General features: G+C 36.1%; 1 protein-coding gene across 1 annotated transcript in view; it reads right to left on the reverse strand.

The window, feature by feature from the left end:
* The window catches only part of septin9b (septin 9b), a 77,330-nt gene that overhangs the window by 43,487 nt on the left and 16,676 nt on the right, over positions 1–17,167 (reverse strand). The window contains exons 2-3 of the mRNA XM_051897100.1: positions 6,011–6,275; positions 4,601–4,950 (exon numbers count right to left, since the gene is read on the reverse strand). Of these exons, the coding sequence (XP_051753060.1) occupies positions 4,601–4,950; positions 6,011–6,275 (615 nt within the window). The remainder of the gene's footprint in view (positions 1–4,600; positions 4,951–6,010; positions 6,276–17,167) is intronic.

Raw genomic sequence — 17,167 nt, forward strand, 5'->3', positions numbered from 1 at the left:
ACCTAATCTGTCGCACTCAAAACTATAGTTAGATGTTGCCTTCCCAGCTTTACTGTACTGTTTATACCATATAGAAGTATACTATACAGCTGTATAGTTGTATAGGGCCAACTACAAAATATATAGCTGTTAGATAGTACTGTCATTTTACATAAAAGTAACTCCTTTGTGGATAAGTGAACACACAAGCCCCAATTAGAAAATGAAATTAAATAAAGTGAACCTAATGCAAGATAATTGTTTCACATGAACCATTCAATCATGTTTTACATGGTAACAATTAAATGGTGTAGAATAACAGAGATAAGAAGTTTAAAAACAACAATGATAATTATATGAATTATGTCCCACAGAGGGCAGATCACAACAAGAGAACCCATGAGCACTAAATTAGTAACATTTCTGTGCCAGTGATGCTATCTTCACATTCATAGATGGTGTCTGAGGGTGGGCTAGTGCAGAATGAAAAAAAATTATATTCTTAATAAGCTATGATTCTTTCTTTCTTTCTTTCTTTCTTTCTTTTTTTTTTCTCCATAATTTATCATTTCTCATACATGGGTGAACTATGCCTTTAAGTTTTATTAAACCTGCAACATTCCTTTATTATGTATTGTTGTATTCTTTTATCCTAGATACAAACTCCAAAACAAGCTGAGTTGACTAGATTTTATAAAAATCTATTAATATATTTAATGTTCATACAAAGCCAAACTTAACTTGAACCACATTTGCTTAGGTTTAAGATTTATTAAAATTTTTAGAAGCTAAATATTTCTGCTAGTTCCAAGAACTCATACAGTGTCATGTTTGCTTAACTGCTTTGATTGAATTTAGGAAATGTATGCTATGTTTGTGTGCTTTGCATGTATCAAGAGGGATTTGTGCCATAGTGCAGTGCCTGAGGGCAAGTCAGCACCAGTATAAGTTAATAATAATTTTAATAGGACATGTGACAGTACCAGAACTAACAGATGCTAAACAGCATAACACACAGAGAAATAGGGAGTAGTGGGATAGAAAAGAAACAAATCAACCTATAAAGCATAAAGATGGTAGATTTACAAATGGTGTGCTTCGGGGTTCTACACAAGCCAAGCATCTCCAATTTAGATAAACTGGAACACTAAAAGCTTTCTCTGGTTATTATAGAAAGTAAAACTGGTTTTAGGTGATTAGAAGTCAGTCTAATTTTTAATAATACACATTTAGCAGACAAAATATATACACATGGTACAAAAACACACATGCATAAATGAATATGTGGTTTTATGGGGACTCTCCATAGGCGTAATGGTTTTTATACTGTACAAACTGTATATTCTATCCCCCTACACTAACCCTACCCCTAAACCTACCATCACAAAAAAAAAAAAAAATTCTGCATTTTTTTAATTAAAAAAATATTGTTTAGTATGTTTTCAAGCCATTTGGTATACAAGGGCACAGGAAGTGTCCTAGTAAACCATGTTTACGTTATAATACTTATGTCATTATACATATGTCCTCATAAACCATATAGCCTATACAAAAACACACTCACACACACACACACACACACACACACACGCGCGCGCGCGCACACACAGTGCGTCTGTTTAGGCATTAGATCATTCTTGGCTGCAGCTGTTCTTTCCTCTATTTTTTAGCATTTACAGGAACTCCTCTGGCTCAGAGAGCTTCCACATGTGTGATGTGTGCCATTTCTTGTGTGTGTTTTATCAGTGTTTGGTTGTGTACCTGGTTGTGATGTACATGTGTGACTTGTTTAAAGTGTATGCAGTGGTGTGTGTTGTTGTGCATGTGCTATATTAAGGGGTGAGAAGTTGGAGTTTGGATGACTTTAATCAAACCAAAATGTATAAGAAGCTGTTTTAACTATACCCTTTACCCTTTCTCATGTCCATCATTTATCTTCCACATGCACAATTCGACTTCTGAATGGCAGGGTTAAATTGCTAGCTTTGAACTTGTCGTTTAGCAGATATTCTCTTTTCAATGTGCTTTACAGTTTACTATACACAGTTTACTATGCACATTTGAAAATTTGAATCAGCAACTTTTGTGTTATCATTTCAAATATTAACCATTAGGCAATTCCTAGACAGACCAGAATACATTTTTTATAGGCAGTACTGACAAATATTCCACCCTTTAATTTATTCAAATGGATGACTGCTCTTACAGTGTCTGTAGAAACTGCTGGCTTGCATAATCCATATGCATAGATTGGAAGCTTTGGAACTCTCAAAAAAATGTTTTGTAATCGGAGGGGTGATACAAAAGACCTTAGTCAGGGTGGTGCCATATTTAATTTTTGACAGGAATGAAAACGAGGCTGTGAGGGAAGTACAGTGTGTTCAGTGGATTGTACTGTAATTTAATAACACTGATTGTTCAGCTGACAAAACATCTTTCCAAAAGACTTTCAGTAAGCAAAAAGTTGAACGTTGTGAGTTTTGAAAATAACATGATCTAGAATCTTTATACAGTGCATGCCTTTAATATGGTATATCCCTCACAGGCACGTTTTTGTACACAGAAAAAAATTAAATATGGTGCCTACCCTGATTAAAGAGTTATGTCATTAATTACTCACCCTCATGTCGTTCCAAACCCGTAAGACTTTCATTCATCTTCAGAACACAAATGAAGATCTTTTTGATGACAGAATGCAGATTTCCTTCCATTGACTATCTTCGCAACTGAAACTTTGATGCTTCAAAAGTTTATAAAGAGATCGAAAAAACTAATCCATATAAATCAAGAGGTTAAGTCCAACTTTAGTGCGAGACTCGATCGCTTTTTATGATGAACATATTTAATTTAGGCTTTTACTCGCATATAAACATTGATCTGCAAACATAAGCAGAAGCTCAACCTAACCTGAATGACGCACAAGAACAAACCTCTTCTGGAAGCTCAAACGTTTGAGCTTCCAGAAGAGGTTTGTTCTTACAGTTTGTGAACGAAAGACTTACGGGTTTTGAACGACATGGGGGTGAGTAATTAATGACAGAATTTTCATGGGGTGAACTAACCCTGTAAGGTCTACTACGTAACATGTTTCAAAATAAAAATTAAAAAAAAGGTTTTTGAGACATATTGGTAGGTGCGTAAGGCTTTGCATTATGAAAATATTCTACATTTATATCAGATCAATAAAAGCAGAATGGCATAAACTGTGGAAGAATACTGAATATATGTAGTTTATGTATGTATATATAGTTTCGTTAACATTATTTACTATAGAAATGACCTAAATGTGACATAAGCTGCTAGAACATCATAACTATCTCACAACCACAAAGGCAGAGAAAATTTCAGACTGCAAATTACATCATAGTCAGACATGGTAAGTTGATTGTAGGTTGTACACCTGTTGTAACCTCTACTAAGCCATAAGGTTCCACCTTTAGCCATAGTTCCACCTTTCATAAAAGTGCTCATAAATTTGGAATAAAAAAGAAAGCACTCCTCCTTCATTATACCAAATATAAATAAAACTGACAGCATATCCATCACATTTAATGCTCCTTAAATAAACAACAGCCTTCATTATAACAATTTTGAACTTTAAATGAAGTCTGGCCATAAACAGCCTCTGGATGTTTTTTATAGTTTAGGCTACAAATGCCATTAAAGTTTTCAGATACTCCACAGCTGCACTGACTTAAATATTACCACTTCCCCTCTCATTCAGCACAGTTCTCCTCTACCTCAGGTCCTTTGTGATCCTGAGTTACCACAGTATGTTTATGTCTCAGTATGAAGGCTGTCTGAAGCACAGCTGGACTGAAAGGCTCCAGTCCAGACAGAGTAAGAAGCCTGCGGCTGCCTTGCAGCTTTCTTCCACTCATGGCTCATTTGCATCTTGCTAATTTCTCATGGACAGTAAAGGGCCAAATCTCAACGGCCCATTCAGGATGTCAGAGTCAGTGTAAGTTCAGTATCCAGTTGAGATCAAACACAGAACAGAAAGGCTTGAAGCTCAGGCTAAGGGGGATGAAGCACAGAAATTCGAAATCACACGAAGCAGAAGACTGGAAGAACTCCCCTCAATAACAATAATGACAGGCACTTATGTATCACACAGTGTTTGAACACCCTTTAAAGCAAGAGATGAGGTTAAAGATAATAGGATCCAACCATAGACCAGGGCATCTCGGGATAGACCACCAAAGAAAAGAACACTAATGAAATAATGTATGTGCACCACTGCTGGTTCAAAAACATTGAATTTGCTTCTAAAAAAAATCATATGAGAAGACAACTGTCCAGCTGTGTGGTTATCTTAAAACTTCATTCCATACATGTATTTACATTGTACTTATACTTTTAAAAATGCCTGCATATAATTACATCAGTAATTAATTTCTGTAATTACATCTACTTACCTCTTAACCCAGCCTTAAACCTAATCATACCATGAAACCAATCTCTAAACTTACCCATGTCCCATTTTTTGCAATACAACAAGAGCACAATAAGAACACTGCACCAAACTTTTTTCTTTTTTTTTTGAAGTAAGTAGATTGTAGTTAAAGACGATATACTGTAAACTGTGACCAAAACATTAATATAATTGGACTGTACTTACTATGCCCGTCAGAACTAGGGGATTTCCGTCCGACATGATTTGGCGATGGACACCTTGTTGTAACCAGTGGATGGTGGAGATTGTCATGACCTCTGGTGTCTGTTGTTTTGGTGACACCGATTTCATGCTTTCTTGCTGATCCATCCCCAGGGCTTGGTGGCTCACTCTTTCTGAAGGTGGTCTCTGGGAGTTTAGCACTGGCATGAGGAACAATGGTAGATGCTGCACGTGTGATGGGGGCAATGGTCTCCAGTGTCTTGCTGAAGGTGACTGAGTGCTTCTGCATCTCAGGGGTCTTACTGTGGCCCAAGACATCTGGTCTCTTCAGCCCAAACCGAGCCGTGCCAGGACTAGGACACAATAACATTTTATCTTTTAGTTAAGCCTTACATAATCTGCATTATACAACTGTTAGTTCTGGTCTTTTGATCTGATTGGACAGGTGTGGTCATATTTTATATAACAGCACTAGGAATATTTGTATCACTTTTTTACAGTTAACTTGTCCAGCACTATTTTCATTGGCTAAGCAGAAACAAACTGAAAAACTGGTGTTTAAAATCTAAGTCACTCAAATAGTAATTTCTGGTTTCTAAAACTGTTCAATGTGAGTTCAGAAGTGTTATACGAGTTGGTAATGTCATATGACTTCATACAAAAATGTATGATTTGTAGGTAAAACCATGAAGGTCCATTCCTAAACCAAGCCTTCAGGAGAGCATGAGCAAATTGTACAAAAATGTACAAAGGAGATTGTACAAATTTGCCACAAAGTGTTTATTACTTATATTCATATAAAATATTCAAGTTACATTTTAGACAATATTTGCAGTTACGTTTTATGTTTTTGCTTCACTGACAAATGAAGTTCTGTACAAATCCAAAGCAGGATCAAAACAGTTACATGTCTCAGAGCAACACACAATAGTGTTATTTTGTTCATGAATGAAGGTTTGATTGATTTATTGAATCATTCACAAATTATTCACAAATCATTCACAAATTGATTGAGTGAATGATTCAATGGCTCACTTAAAACACACAAAAAGAAACTGACTGCTGTATAATGCATATTTGAATCCAAAGAACAGATCAAAGAACAGGTTTTCTTTGTCTTTGGTGCTGTAAATCCAGAGAACACGTTTGCATTTTTACTCTTCCATGTTCTGACATTTTAGCATTATTGAGAACAGTCTGCTAAGTGTCTAAAGCCTTGTTTTATTTTATTCCATCTGTGAACCACAGAGCTTGCTCATTCAGCTCTCATTGTTTCCAAAAGTGCTCCCAGCAAGACCACACAACTGGAATTGCTAGACAATACCACACAAGACAATTTTGGTCTTCCCCCCAAAAAAATCTAGTAACTGACAGTAACATGAAAATTGCAACTATACATGTATTAGTTTATACCTGGGAGAGCCTTCAATAGCTTTGCCATTGTTGTTGGATGAGATGTCAAAGCCTAGCTCTGTCCTACGTGACACAGGTTCAGGGGTTCGTGCCTTGGGCCTCGAGGTGTCAGAGGGCTTGGTACCATTGGAGCCCAGTTCGTAATACCGTCCACTGGTCGGAGACATGGCTGAACGCTGAACATTGGATGGTGCTCGGCGTGTGTGAGGTGATGAAGAGTGCGAGGAGGAGTCCACATCCTCCACTTCAAATGAGCGTTTAAGAGCTGAAGGAAAAGGTCAGATTAGAAAACTTTTAGATTGGAATTTAGTGTGTTAAATTCCTAGATTTATCTTCTGTAGTCAACACATGTATATCTAACCATCAAATTCTAGAAAAAAGATTTAAGGTTTGAAATTCAAATTATGTAAATAATACAAAGGAAACCATTCATTTGTACTCAACCTAACAATTATATTTTATAGTGTTAGAAAACTAATGGAAGGCTGAGGGCATCCAGACTGTGAGGCAGGTTGGCCAAACCCACAAGCAAACATTTTGCAGATGGTAAAAGTGACATGGTACCCAGGGTGCACTTATCAGCACAGAAGCATTATGAAACACCATTTTCTCTATAATGAATTTTCAGTTGGGTGGAACAGCCAAATTCAGTGCTCTGGCCAAAGACTGGACCAGAGCAACAGCAACAGTGTTAACCGAAATATACTTTATTAGATATCAGTGATTGTAAAAGAAAGCAAATTACTGGATAAAAAGCTGACTGAATATGAGCCAAAAATAACATGCACATTCACAAGGTATTGTAGTACCACTGCTCCCTATCCGCAGAGTACCTGCTCATTTTGCGCAGGGCCATCTTTCATTCTATATTAACATAAACAGAAATATAAACAAAAAATGCATTTTAAGGTGAACGCATTAAGTACATGCGACACGCCATTCCTGCATCCGCCCCCACCTCATGTCTGTGGCTGGGTGCAAATGATCATAATTAATGGAGAACTATGCCCTGTGGTCTGTTCTTCATACCTCGCTTCATACATCTGAGATGATTTGACAGATGCCAGATCATCTAATCGTGATAACTGAACTGTGGCTAATTTGGTTCTTTGAACAAATTTGCAGAATGGATTAAAATATCTGCATTAAGTTGTCTGAGATTGCTGCATGTTCTTGTCTTCCTCGAAAAGGGCAGATGTATCGATACTCGAAACGGCATTATTAGACCGTTTTCTAAGGCTGCACGATATATTAAAACAATTTAAAAATCATAATATAGCATAACATAGTGCTATCATTTATAAACCAACACTAAGACAGAAGAATACATCAAAGTTTAAACCCCCACTCTGAGTTTGCATGAGTTTGCAAAGGGATATATCAAGGCCAAGTATGGTAACCCATACTCGGAATTTGTCTTCTGCATTTAACCCATCCAGTTAGTGCCCACACATTAGTGAGTAGTGAGTAGTGAATACACACACCCAACTGCTAACACACACACCCACACTGCAAACTGTGGACACACACCCGGAGCAGTGGGCAGCCATTTTTGCTGTGGCACCCAGGGAGCAATTAGCAGTTAGGTGCCTTGCTCAATCATTTCCTGCCAATATTGAGAAACAAACCTGCAACCTTCGGGTTACCAGCCTGACTCTCTAACTATTAGGCCATGACTGTCCTGCCCCTGCCGGCATTTGTTATAATACATAAATCTATGTATTATGTATTTTAACAGCTTGTTCAATAAAATCATAAAATTACTTGCTTTTGATGCTTTCTTTGAACCAATTATTATTGCCTCATTGTTATATATATTTTAAGTCATTTTAAAGGCTGTTATATACTTATGAACTATTTTTGTGAAGTGTTTTGTGAAGGTGAGTGTTATTTTGGACCTTTACGTCTGACTTTCCATGATTGGATGCTCGTCAAAATATTTCTCATTTTGTATGTACTTATTGGAAAGTCACCTTTACCCTCTGAAGTTTTCTACTTCTGTTTTATCTCCATGTGGCCACAACCGTCTATGCACTAAGGACACTCTATTCTCCCAATAAACTAAACATCACTCAATGGTCAGATTCATCTCAGACAAGAAAACTTAGACTGAATCATAATCATCTTCCTCACACTGCTAAACTGAGAAACAAATTCATATCAGGTCATATCATATCAGAAAAGTGGCCTGTTGTGTGCTGTTTTGTCATGCTTGTCTGAATGCAGATATCCTGTTTGGTGCCAGTGCCAGCATCACTGTTGGAGTGCATTAGATCACTGGATGCCCAGAGGAGCTGCCCTGGTTCTGATATTTAATTAAGCATTTTAGCATCTTCTAAGATATAGCAGGTCAACTGGCGGACAAAGGACTCCATGCTTAAGAAAAAGTGTGTGCAATTATTAAGTGCTATTCTTTATTTTTCCTTCTTTAGTTGTTGGTGCAGACAATAATGCATTACTGACAAACTCACCATGGACTGCAATCCAATTCAGCCTACATGTCTCTCAGACAGAACACTGTTCATTTCTATATGGCTCTGTCTATATTTGCTAAATTCATACATGATAATAGTAAATCTATGGAAGCCCATTTTCACCACATAAGAAAAAAAATGCTTTGGAAAATCAACTATGACATAAAAAGATGAAATTATGAAATACTAATTGATAACTATGAGATAAAAAGTAGGATGTTTGACATAAAAAAATGTAAAAAAGTTAAAATTATGAGATTAAAAAGTCAATTATGACATAAAAGCCAAAATTATATATAAAAAGATACTATAAGAGACTTTTTCTCGACATTTCAACTTATAATCATGACTTTTTATCTCATAAGTCCATCATTTTATGTCATAATTATGACTTCGTATCTCATAATTTCGACTTCGTATCTCATAATTTTCGACTTTTAAATCTCATATAATTATGATTTACCAAAGCATGATTTTTTTTTTTTTTTTCTCATGTGGTTGAAAAATCAGTCTAATAGTATATCTCTGTCAGTTTGAAGTGACGTATGTCTGTTTGTGAATGTATGTTACTTTTAGGCACTCCTGCTATTTTTAAATGATGGGTAGAGAAATAGCCATTGATAAAATATAGGTCTATTCCCTTTCAAACTGCTTTGGCTATCCGCTTGTTAAGTCGTGACGTAAGGAACGCCGTTTCTGGGTCTAAGCTTCGACTCGTTTCACTTGAGAATGCCATCGCGATGGCCGTTTATGAGCGCTATTTATTCATATTAAACGTTTAACATTTAAAAAAGTTAAACATTTAAAATACTTAGTCTACACAACAGCCTCCGTGCTCACAGCGTCACAGACATTAATATTTTAACGATTTATAAAAGATGAATCACTGTCTGGCCATCTGGGATTTTGGTATGAAGATTATGATTATTATTTTTTGATAGTATTACACCACATCGTGTGTGTATATTAGCACAATTTGTTGTTTTCTTGTGGTACGAGATAGAGCGTTAGGACCCGGAAGCGCTGCTGCGTGACGTCAGACTTTACAACCGAATAAAAGATTGGCTAAAAAAATACCAAAAACATATGAGGTTCCTTATGTACGATGTTGCATGACCATGCAGTGACTTCTAGGGCCTCTTTTATAAAATGTTGCACAGAAACCATCCTACATTTGATCTTACAATCATTTCTCAAATGTGTGTGATTCAGAGAACAAATGTACACACAAAAAACGTGTACACGCCTCTCTTCCAGAGGTAAAGTCAATAACATATAAAAGAGCACCAGTCAATGTCAAAATCCTTTACTTGAGAATCGCGAGCGGGCAAGAATGACTTAGATTTCCAAATACTTGCAGTAGCCTACTCCGACTCTCTGCCACAAGGAAAAGTGCATACGCCTGCTTAGACCCTGACATGGTGCTTAGTACTTTTCCACAGCAAAGACAGTTTTTATAAATATGAACGTCAGTGTGGATTTTAGTGTACACACATTCTAAGATCAAATTTGTGCGTACACTCGTTTTATAAATGAGGCCTCTGGTCTTATATTACCTTTTTGGAAGAATCAATTCTTTGAATGGAAAACTATAAAATACTTCATTTTTTTATAATTATTGAAATCAGAGCTAAACACTTGTGTGACATTTATTTTGACCTTTTAATGTAATGGCATCTGAATAAATTTGCTGAAAGACAGTATAATTTTCTCACACCAACAGCTTGATAGTAAAGTTAATAGCAGACTGTCATAAACTTTAAGAGTTTAATAAAATCTGAACTGCTCATTTAAGTATCTTACTCACTTCCAGTATATGCTTTATATGAAAAAATCTGGATATGTGAATAAGGTCAATATAAAACTTACAGTCTAAAAGAGATCACATGCATGTCCAAACCACTCTGCCACTGGATTCAAAATCCCACCACCCAGTTGTTTATGACTTGGGAGAAAACACAATCTCTCTAAAGTTGGGCCAGATATTCCAGAGACAAACTTTCCCAGATACATATATGAGTTTGCCAAAGTGCCTGCAATATTCACAGTGCTTTGAAAATCCCTTAAGAGTTTCTCACACTTGGCACACAAATAGTAATGAATAAAGCATGCGACGACACAACATATACAGTATGGCATATAATACATGACAGAGAATTTCATTGTAATGTCACTCAGCACAAACTAATAAACTATCAGTATTTGTTATTTCTTTGTACAACTATTTTATGCTCAGGTGAACAACTTAGAGTTTCTGCAACAGCTGACTAACAGATTCAGATGGAACAATGTAGTAACATCAGAAACCTTCCATGAGATTCATCTCCTGATTTGAAAAGTTTCAAGCACATTTTTATTTTGTTATATGAAAGTAATATAATATTAGATTAGAACTGTATTTACCTTTGTCCCAGATGACTTTCGTCATAAAACTGATCATTATTACATTAAAATTAGGGATGCACCGATACCATTTTTTAAGGACAGTGTACGAGTACCGATACTTTTTTTTCTGGTACTCGCCGATACCGATGCCTATACATTTATTAATTTCTTTCTTCCTTTCTTTTTTTTTTTTTTTTTTTTTGAAAAGGTGATGTGGCAGTTTTTCAAGCACAACACAGTGAGACTGATAAATGTAAGACAGCTTCTATATTATTACTCCAATGAAGAAAGTAATAATTTTTATGTGTAATAATAATTTTTAATAATATTTTATAAACTTTAAGCACAAATTTCACAATGTCAAATAACCTTCAAAGGGCATAATTAACAAAGTCATAATAAATAAATTAAAAACAAACATCAAGTCTTTTTTAACCTGCCTTTACCAATGTAAACAACCTAGGGTGACCAGGTATATATATATATATATATATATATATATATATATATATATATATACACACACACACACACACACACACAGACATTTATTTAACATCTTTTGTTGTTTTAATAACATTAATGACAAATATTTAATTAGGTTACTGTCCTTTTAAGACCGAATCCATGGATGTAATATACTCTGACACATATCATGTTTTCACCCACCTGATTAAGTCCACTTAAGCCATAACCGACTGTATTTGCGTGAGATACTCCACACGATGAACATTTTGAAAACTATGTGTGCATTTGACCATTCAGGCGCAAGGAGTACTGATAGCGCGCTGTCTGAGAGAACTGGGATCGCGCGCAAGAAAGAGAGAGCGCGCACGCGAGAGAGAGCGCTTCTGGTCCGTGTCATTCAAGCGCGATCTCGCCTTCACTAATCAATAACGAATGGACTACTTTCACTGAGCCTCGTAACGCACTTCCGGTTTGAAATATTACGGCTCAGTTGTTTCCGGTTGTATATATTTTCAATGCGCCGTTATCACAAAACCTAACTAAACCCCTCTTAAAATTAGAGTCCTCGGGATGATTTTAAATTCCAGACATAGCCTATTCAGAGACAGGAGAAGAGATATTCTGATGATTACCGTGTACAGACCTTTCCAAACTCAACGGAACTTTAAGTTTTAATCCAACATAAGATGTGATTCTTTCACCACAGGGTGTCAGCGCTCTGGTGATCGCGACGCTGCAGTGTGAGATGTGATGAATAAGATAAGAATAAACATAATATAGTCACTAAATTATTCTGTGCCATTTTTTACTGACAATCACTTGTATGTAATTCACACATTTATGCCAAAAATCTTATTATTCAAAGTAGTAGCTGTCATTGCGTTATTCTTTAAGATTAATTAAATATTTAACATAGTTAAGGCAGTTATCACATTTATTCAACTATTTCAATCACTGGAATAAAAAAAAAGCAAGCAATACTGCTCGTACGAAAATTAACTATAGTTACTACACTCTTACTATAGTAAACATGGTTCGCCTTCATAAGTATTTGATTAATTATAACTATTATATGAAAGGTAAGTTATACTGCTGTTTAATCGTCAGCTTGGTTTGTGCATGTCTTGTATGCTCTTCCGAGCTCCTTTACAGTCAGAAAGCAGCTAGCGCGCGATGCTAACGGACTTTTACAGTTGTCATTCTGTTAACAGATTGTCAGGAGGGAATCAGCGATGCTTGACGGTTTTAACTTGTATTTGTTTGCAGTGCAACTGTAACGTAAAATGGTTTAGCCATCGTGATAATGCGTTGTCACCCATAGTTATACCATGCGCTTTCTTAAGGGTGTTTATCAGTCAAATTTAAATGTAAATTTAACAGGTATCAAATATGATGAGTAAGAGAAAAACACTGCTAATGAGAAGACAAGCACTTGACGGCGGTAGGTTAGTGGGGAAATATATTTATTTATTATTCAGAATGCGCATTTGGAAGGGAAATATATTAGGGCCATTCCACTGAATGGGTGCCATTTCTGTCCCCAGGACATTTTATGTATAAATATGCATGAAAATGAACTCTAAAATATATTTTATTATTAAGCAAAGTGTCCTAAACATTAATCTAACTGCAAATTTAAAATATATATTTTAAAACAGTATTAAAAACTACTGAGAATACTAAAAAAATAGCATTTGTTACATGTCCCCGCTATCTAAACCTAAACTTTATCATGAAATATAATCATTAAAATCTTTCAGAAATCTTATTATTTTTGCATTGTTGTGATACTTCATATACCATCTATGCTAAACAAAAAGAAATGTAATAATAAATCCATAATATGTTATATAAAATACACATTTTAGTCATGTCCCCAGGTTTTCACTCAGTCCTGTTACCCTCACACATTTCCCCCTCTAAAAAACTTGGAACATTCCACAAGACACATTTTCAACGGGAAGTTGCATCATCTGGATCTTATGCAGGCCATGAGAAGACCAAAAGTAAGTTCTCTCATTTTAATTTCTGTATATTTGATGAAATTGTAACTATGACTAAGAAGGTCAATCTCAAACGTACTGTCCTGTTACCCAAATTATTTTTTTGATGTTATTTGTTTATTTTAAAAATATTAACCTTAGGTAAGTCACTAGTATTTGCTCAGTGTCCTCGTGATATTAGCATGTACTTCCAACATGTATTTGATCATTTTTGCTTAAAAACTCAATCCTGTTACTTTCAGTCATGTTACTTAAATGAAAAATAACAGGACTGACTTAAGAGTAACAGGAATGAGTGGAGTCCTCTGTTTTGTTGATTTAATTGTGTGAATATTAGTTGATATAATACTATTCACCTGTATCATGAGTTTTACAGTTGAAATTACTTAAATTGTAGATTTTTAGGATTAGTTTTACAGTGTGAATGCCATAATTGCAGGGAGCCAGTCCACCACGACGTGACTTAATCTTTTTTTTCTTTCTCTTTCTTATCTTTTGTAGAAGATGGAGAGAACCTATACTTTGCAGGTGCAAGAAACACACACCTATGGCATACTGCAAGGGAAGGAGTGAAACACACCAGCAACCCTATCTTTTTCCCCATTTTTTGTCTTTCCTTCCCTCCCTCTCCCCCCTCTCTCTTTTCCTCGCTCTCCTTCTTTCTCTTTCTACCTCCTTCATTGTGATGTACTACTATCACATAGAACATCCCTTCAACACAGAAATCTCACTCACACACATGCACACACGGCCATGTACACACTCTCTTTCTCGCACACATACACACACATATGGACACTCAGTCCTGTTACCCAGTGTTCATTCCTGTTACAAAGTGCTCAGTCCTGTTACTAAATTTATTTATTTTTCTAGAAAAATAAAGTTAAACCACTGTTTTTATTAGTTTTGTTTGATCCATCATTTACACAATTGTTAAATAAATTAAATTATTTAAAAATATACAAACTTGCGGCTTTTGTTTTCTTTTAAATGAGAAAATTGCTTTGCGTTTTTTATTAAAATACACCTTGCCTTAATATAAAGTGATTTTTTTTGTCACAAATATCTTTTATTTGAACACATAACCAACCATTTCTTCAAAATAAACACTTTCTTGAGGTGAATACAAAGGAATTAACTGACATGCATCCATCTTCTGCTTTGAAACCTTGTAAAAACTTAAATAAAGTTGCCTGAGATTGACCAATAGACATTTTGAATAGTTAAATGTGTGTAGTATTAGATTCAGTGTTGAAAAAAGATAAAAAACAAAGTTTAATTTTGAAGAGTTACAACAAGCAAATGTCACCCATTCAGTGGAATGGCCCATTAATAAACATTTCAACAGGTTGAAGATAATTAATGTTAATGCAGAGAATATGATTAATTAAAAAACATTTGGCAGCCCTAAAACATAGTAATAATCTGCATTTTCACAAGAAGCTCTCTGTATATAAGTGCGCTGAACCCTGACCGGAAACGCTCGAGCCGTAATAAAGTAGAATTGCACCCGTCTGCAAGTAGTCCATTGTGATTAGATGGTAATTTTGTTCTGTGACGAATTGATTGGGCTGTTCTTGCGTGACAGAACACTACTACTCCTTTCTATGGTCACCCAGTTGTAACGACAATTTAGGAAAGATGAAATACGGGACAAAACATGATTTTTTTCTCAATAAGTCGGAGCACTAAAAATAGAGCTGAAATACAGAACTGTCCCGGGAAAAACAGGACGTCTGATCACACTAACACAACCGAAAGTGTACAGTGAATACTGTTAAATCCAGGTAAGCAGCACTATAGGCGAACTGCTGCATGAGCTTGGTATCGGGCCTGATACCGATACTGGTATCGGTGCATTCCTAATTAAAATATATACACTATATTGACAAATGTTTTGGGACGTCTGCCTTTACGTGCACATGAACTTTAACGACATCCGATTCTTAATCCGTAGGGTTTAATATGGAGTTGGCCAACCCTTTGCAGCTATAACAGCTTCAACTCTTCTGGGAAGGCTTTCCACAACATTTGTGAGGTCAGGCACTGATGTTGGACGAGAAGGCCTGGTTTGCAGTCTTTGCTCTAATTCATCCCAAAGGTGCTCTATCGGGTTGAGGTCAGGACTCTGTGCAGGCCAGTCAAGTTCATCCACACCAAACTCGCTCATCCATGTCTTTATGGACCTTGCTTTGTGCACTGGTGCACAGTCATGTTGGAACAGGAAAGGGCCATCCCAAAACTGTTCCCACAAAGTTGGGAGCATGAAATTGTCCGAAATGTCTTGGTATCTTGAAGCATTAAGTGTTCCTTTCACTCGAACTAAAGGGCCAAGCCCAACCCCTGAAAAAGAGCCCCACACCATAATCCCCCCTCCACCAAACTTTACATTTGGCACAATGCAGTCAGGCAAGTACCGTTCTCCTGGCAACCACCAAACCCAGACTCGTCCATCGGATTGCCAGACAGAGAAGCATGATTCGTCACTCCAGAGAACACGTCTCCACTGCTCTAGAGTCCAGTGGTGGCGTGCTTTACCCCACTGCATCCGATGCTTTGCATTGCACTTGGTGATGTAAGGCTTGGATGCAGCTGCTCAGCCATGGAAACCCATTCCATGAAGCTTCATCCACACCAAACTCGCTCATCCATGTCTTTATGGACCTTGCTTTGTGCACTGGTGCACAGTCATGTTGGAACAGGAAAGGGCCATCCCAAAACTGTTCCCACAAAGTTGGGAGCTACATATATATATATATATATATATATATATATATATATATATATATATATACCTATTATATAAACAAGAGTGAGTAAAAAAAGAGTGAAATAAACAAACTTATTGTATAAAAATTATTTATATAAATCTTTACATTTTTCCACTAATTATTTACAGTTATGGTAGCCTACTTGATATGAAATATGAGACTTGCAATGTGTGAAATTGTGAAATAAAAATAAAGTGAACACTTGTGCATCATTTCAAGCTGGCCCAAATGACATTTGTTTTTGTGGGTTAAAAAAAAAAAATGACAGAATTCAGCTGTGATGCATGTATATCCACTGATAAACATTGTTAGGAGACAAATTAAATAAATAAATAAATAAGTGAGTGTGAAAAGTGAGTTTTAAGGAAGTTTAGTTTTTAAATGGCCATGGGGTCAAAAGTGCCCTTACCTGAAGTAACATTCATTCACATAATACTATTTACATTTGACTATTACCCGTTTTTTCTGAGGTTAGGCCATATGCTTCCATATACTAAAACAATATGCTTTTTAAATTTATATGGAGTGACATTTGATGCTGTATCTACAGCTGTTTGGCTGAGTCAAACATAGCCCATGAGCTACTTTTGGCTTCAGTTTCTGAAGAAAAGCCAGCATGCTTTTGAGGGATTATGGGAGCACTCCATTTGTCCATCCCACGCACCTGGAAAACAGAGGAAAAACTAGAAATGGCAAAAAGGAAATCCATGCCAGAGCAATGCGTATGAAAGCCTGTAGTTGTTCATGGATATCCTGTAATAAGCTCTTACTCCAGAATTTCCATTAAAATCTACTGTTCTCAGAAGCAACAGCTCCTAAACCAATTCAGAGATTTCAGAAATATACGCCAGGCTGGACTAAGCCTGATGGCCAGGGGTTAAACATTTGCTATTATTTTCTCACAAAACATACCAAATTGTGTAATGGTCATCAGTGGGGAAAGTTTTTTTGCCTAAAGAATGGTGCTGTTAGTTTGACCATGCTAACTTGTCAAACCCACCACACTTAGACACCCAGCTGATGTAAGATAAAGAAATAAACAAGCAATTAGATAGG

The sequence above is a fragment of the Ctenopharyngodon idella genome, chromosome 6 (genome assembly GCF_019924925.1).
Source record: "Ctenopharyngodon idella isolate HZGC_01 chromosome 6, HZGC01, whole genome shotgun sequence".
Classification (NCBI taxonomy): Eukaryota; Metazoa; Chordata; class Actinopteri; order Cypriniformes; family Xenocyprididae; genus Ctenopharyngodon; species Ctenopharyngodon idella.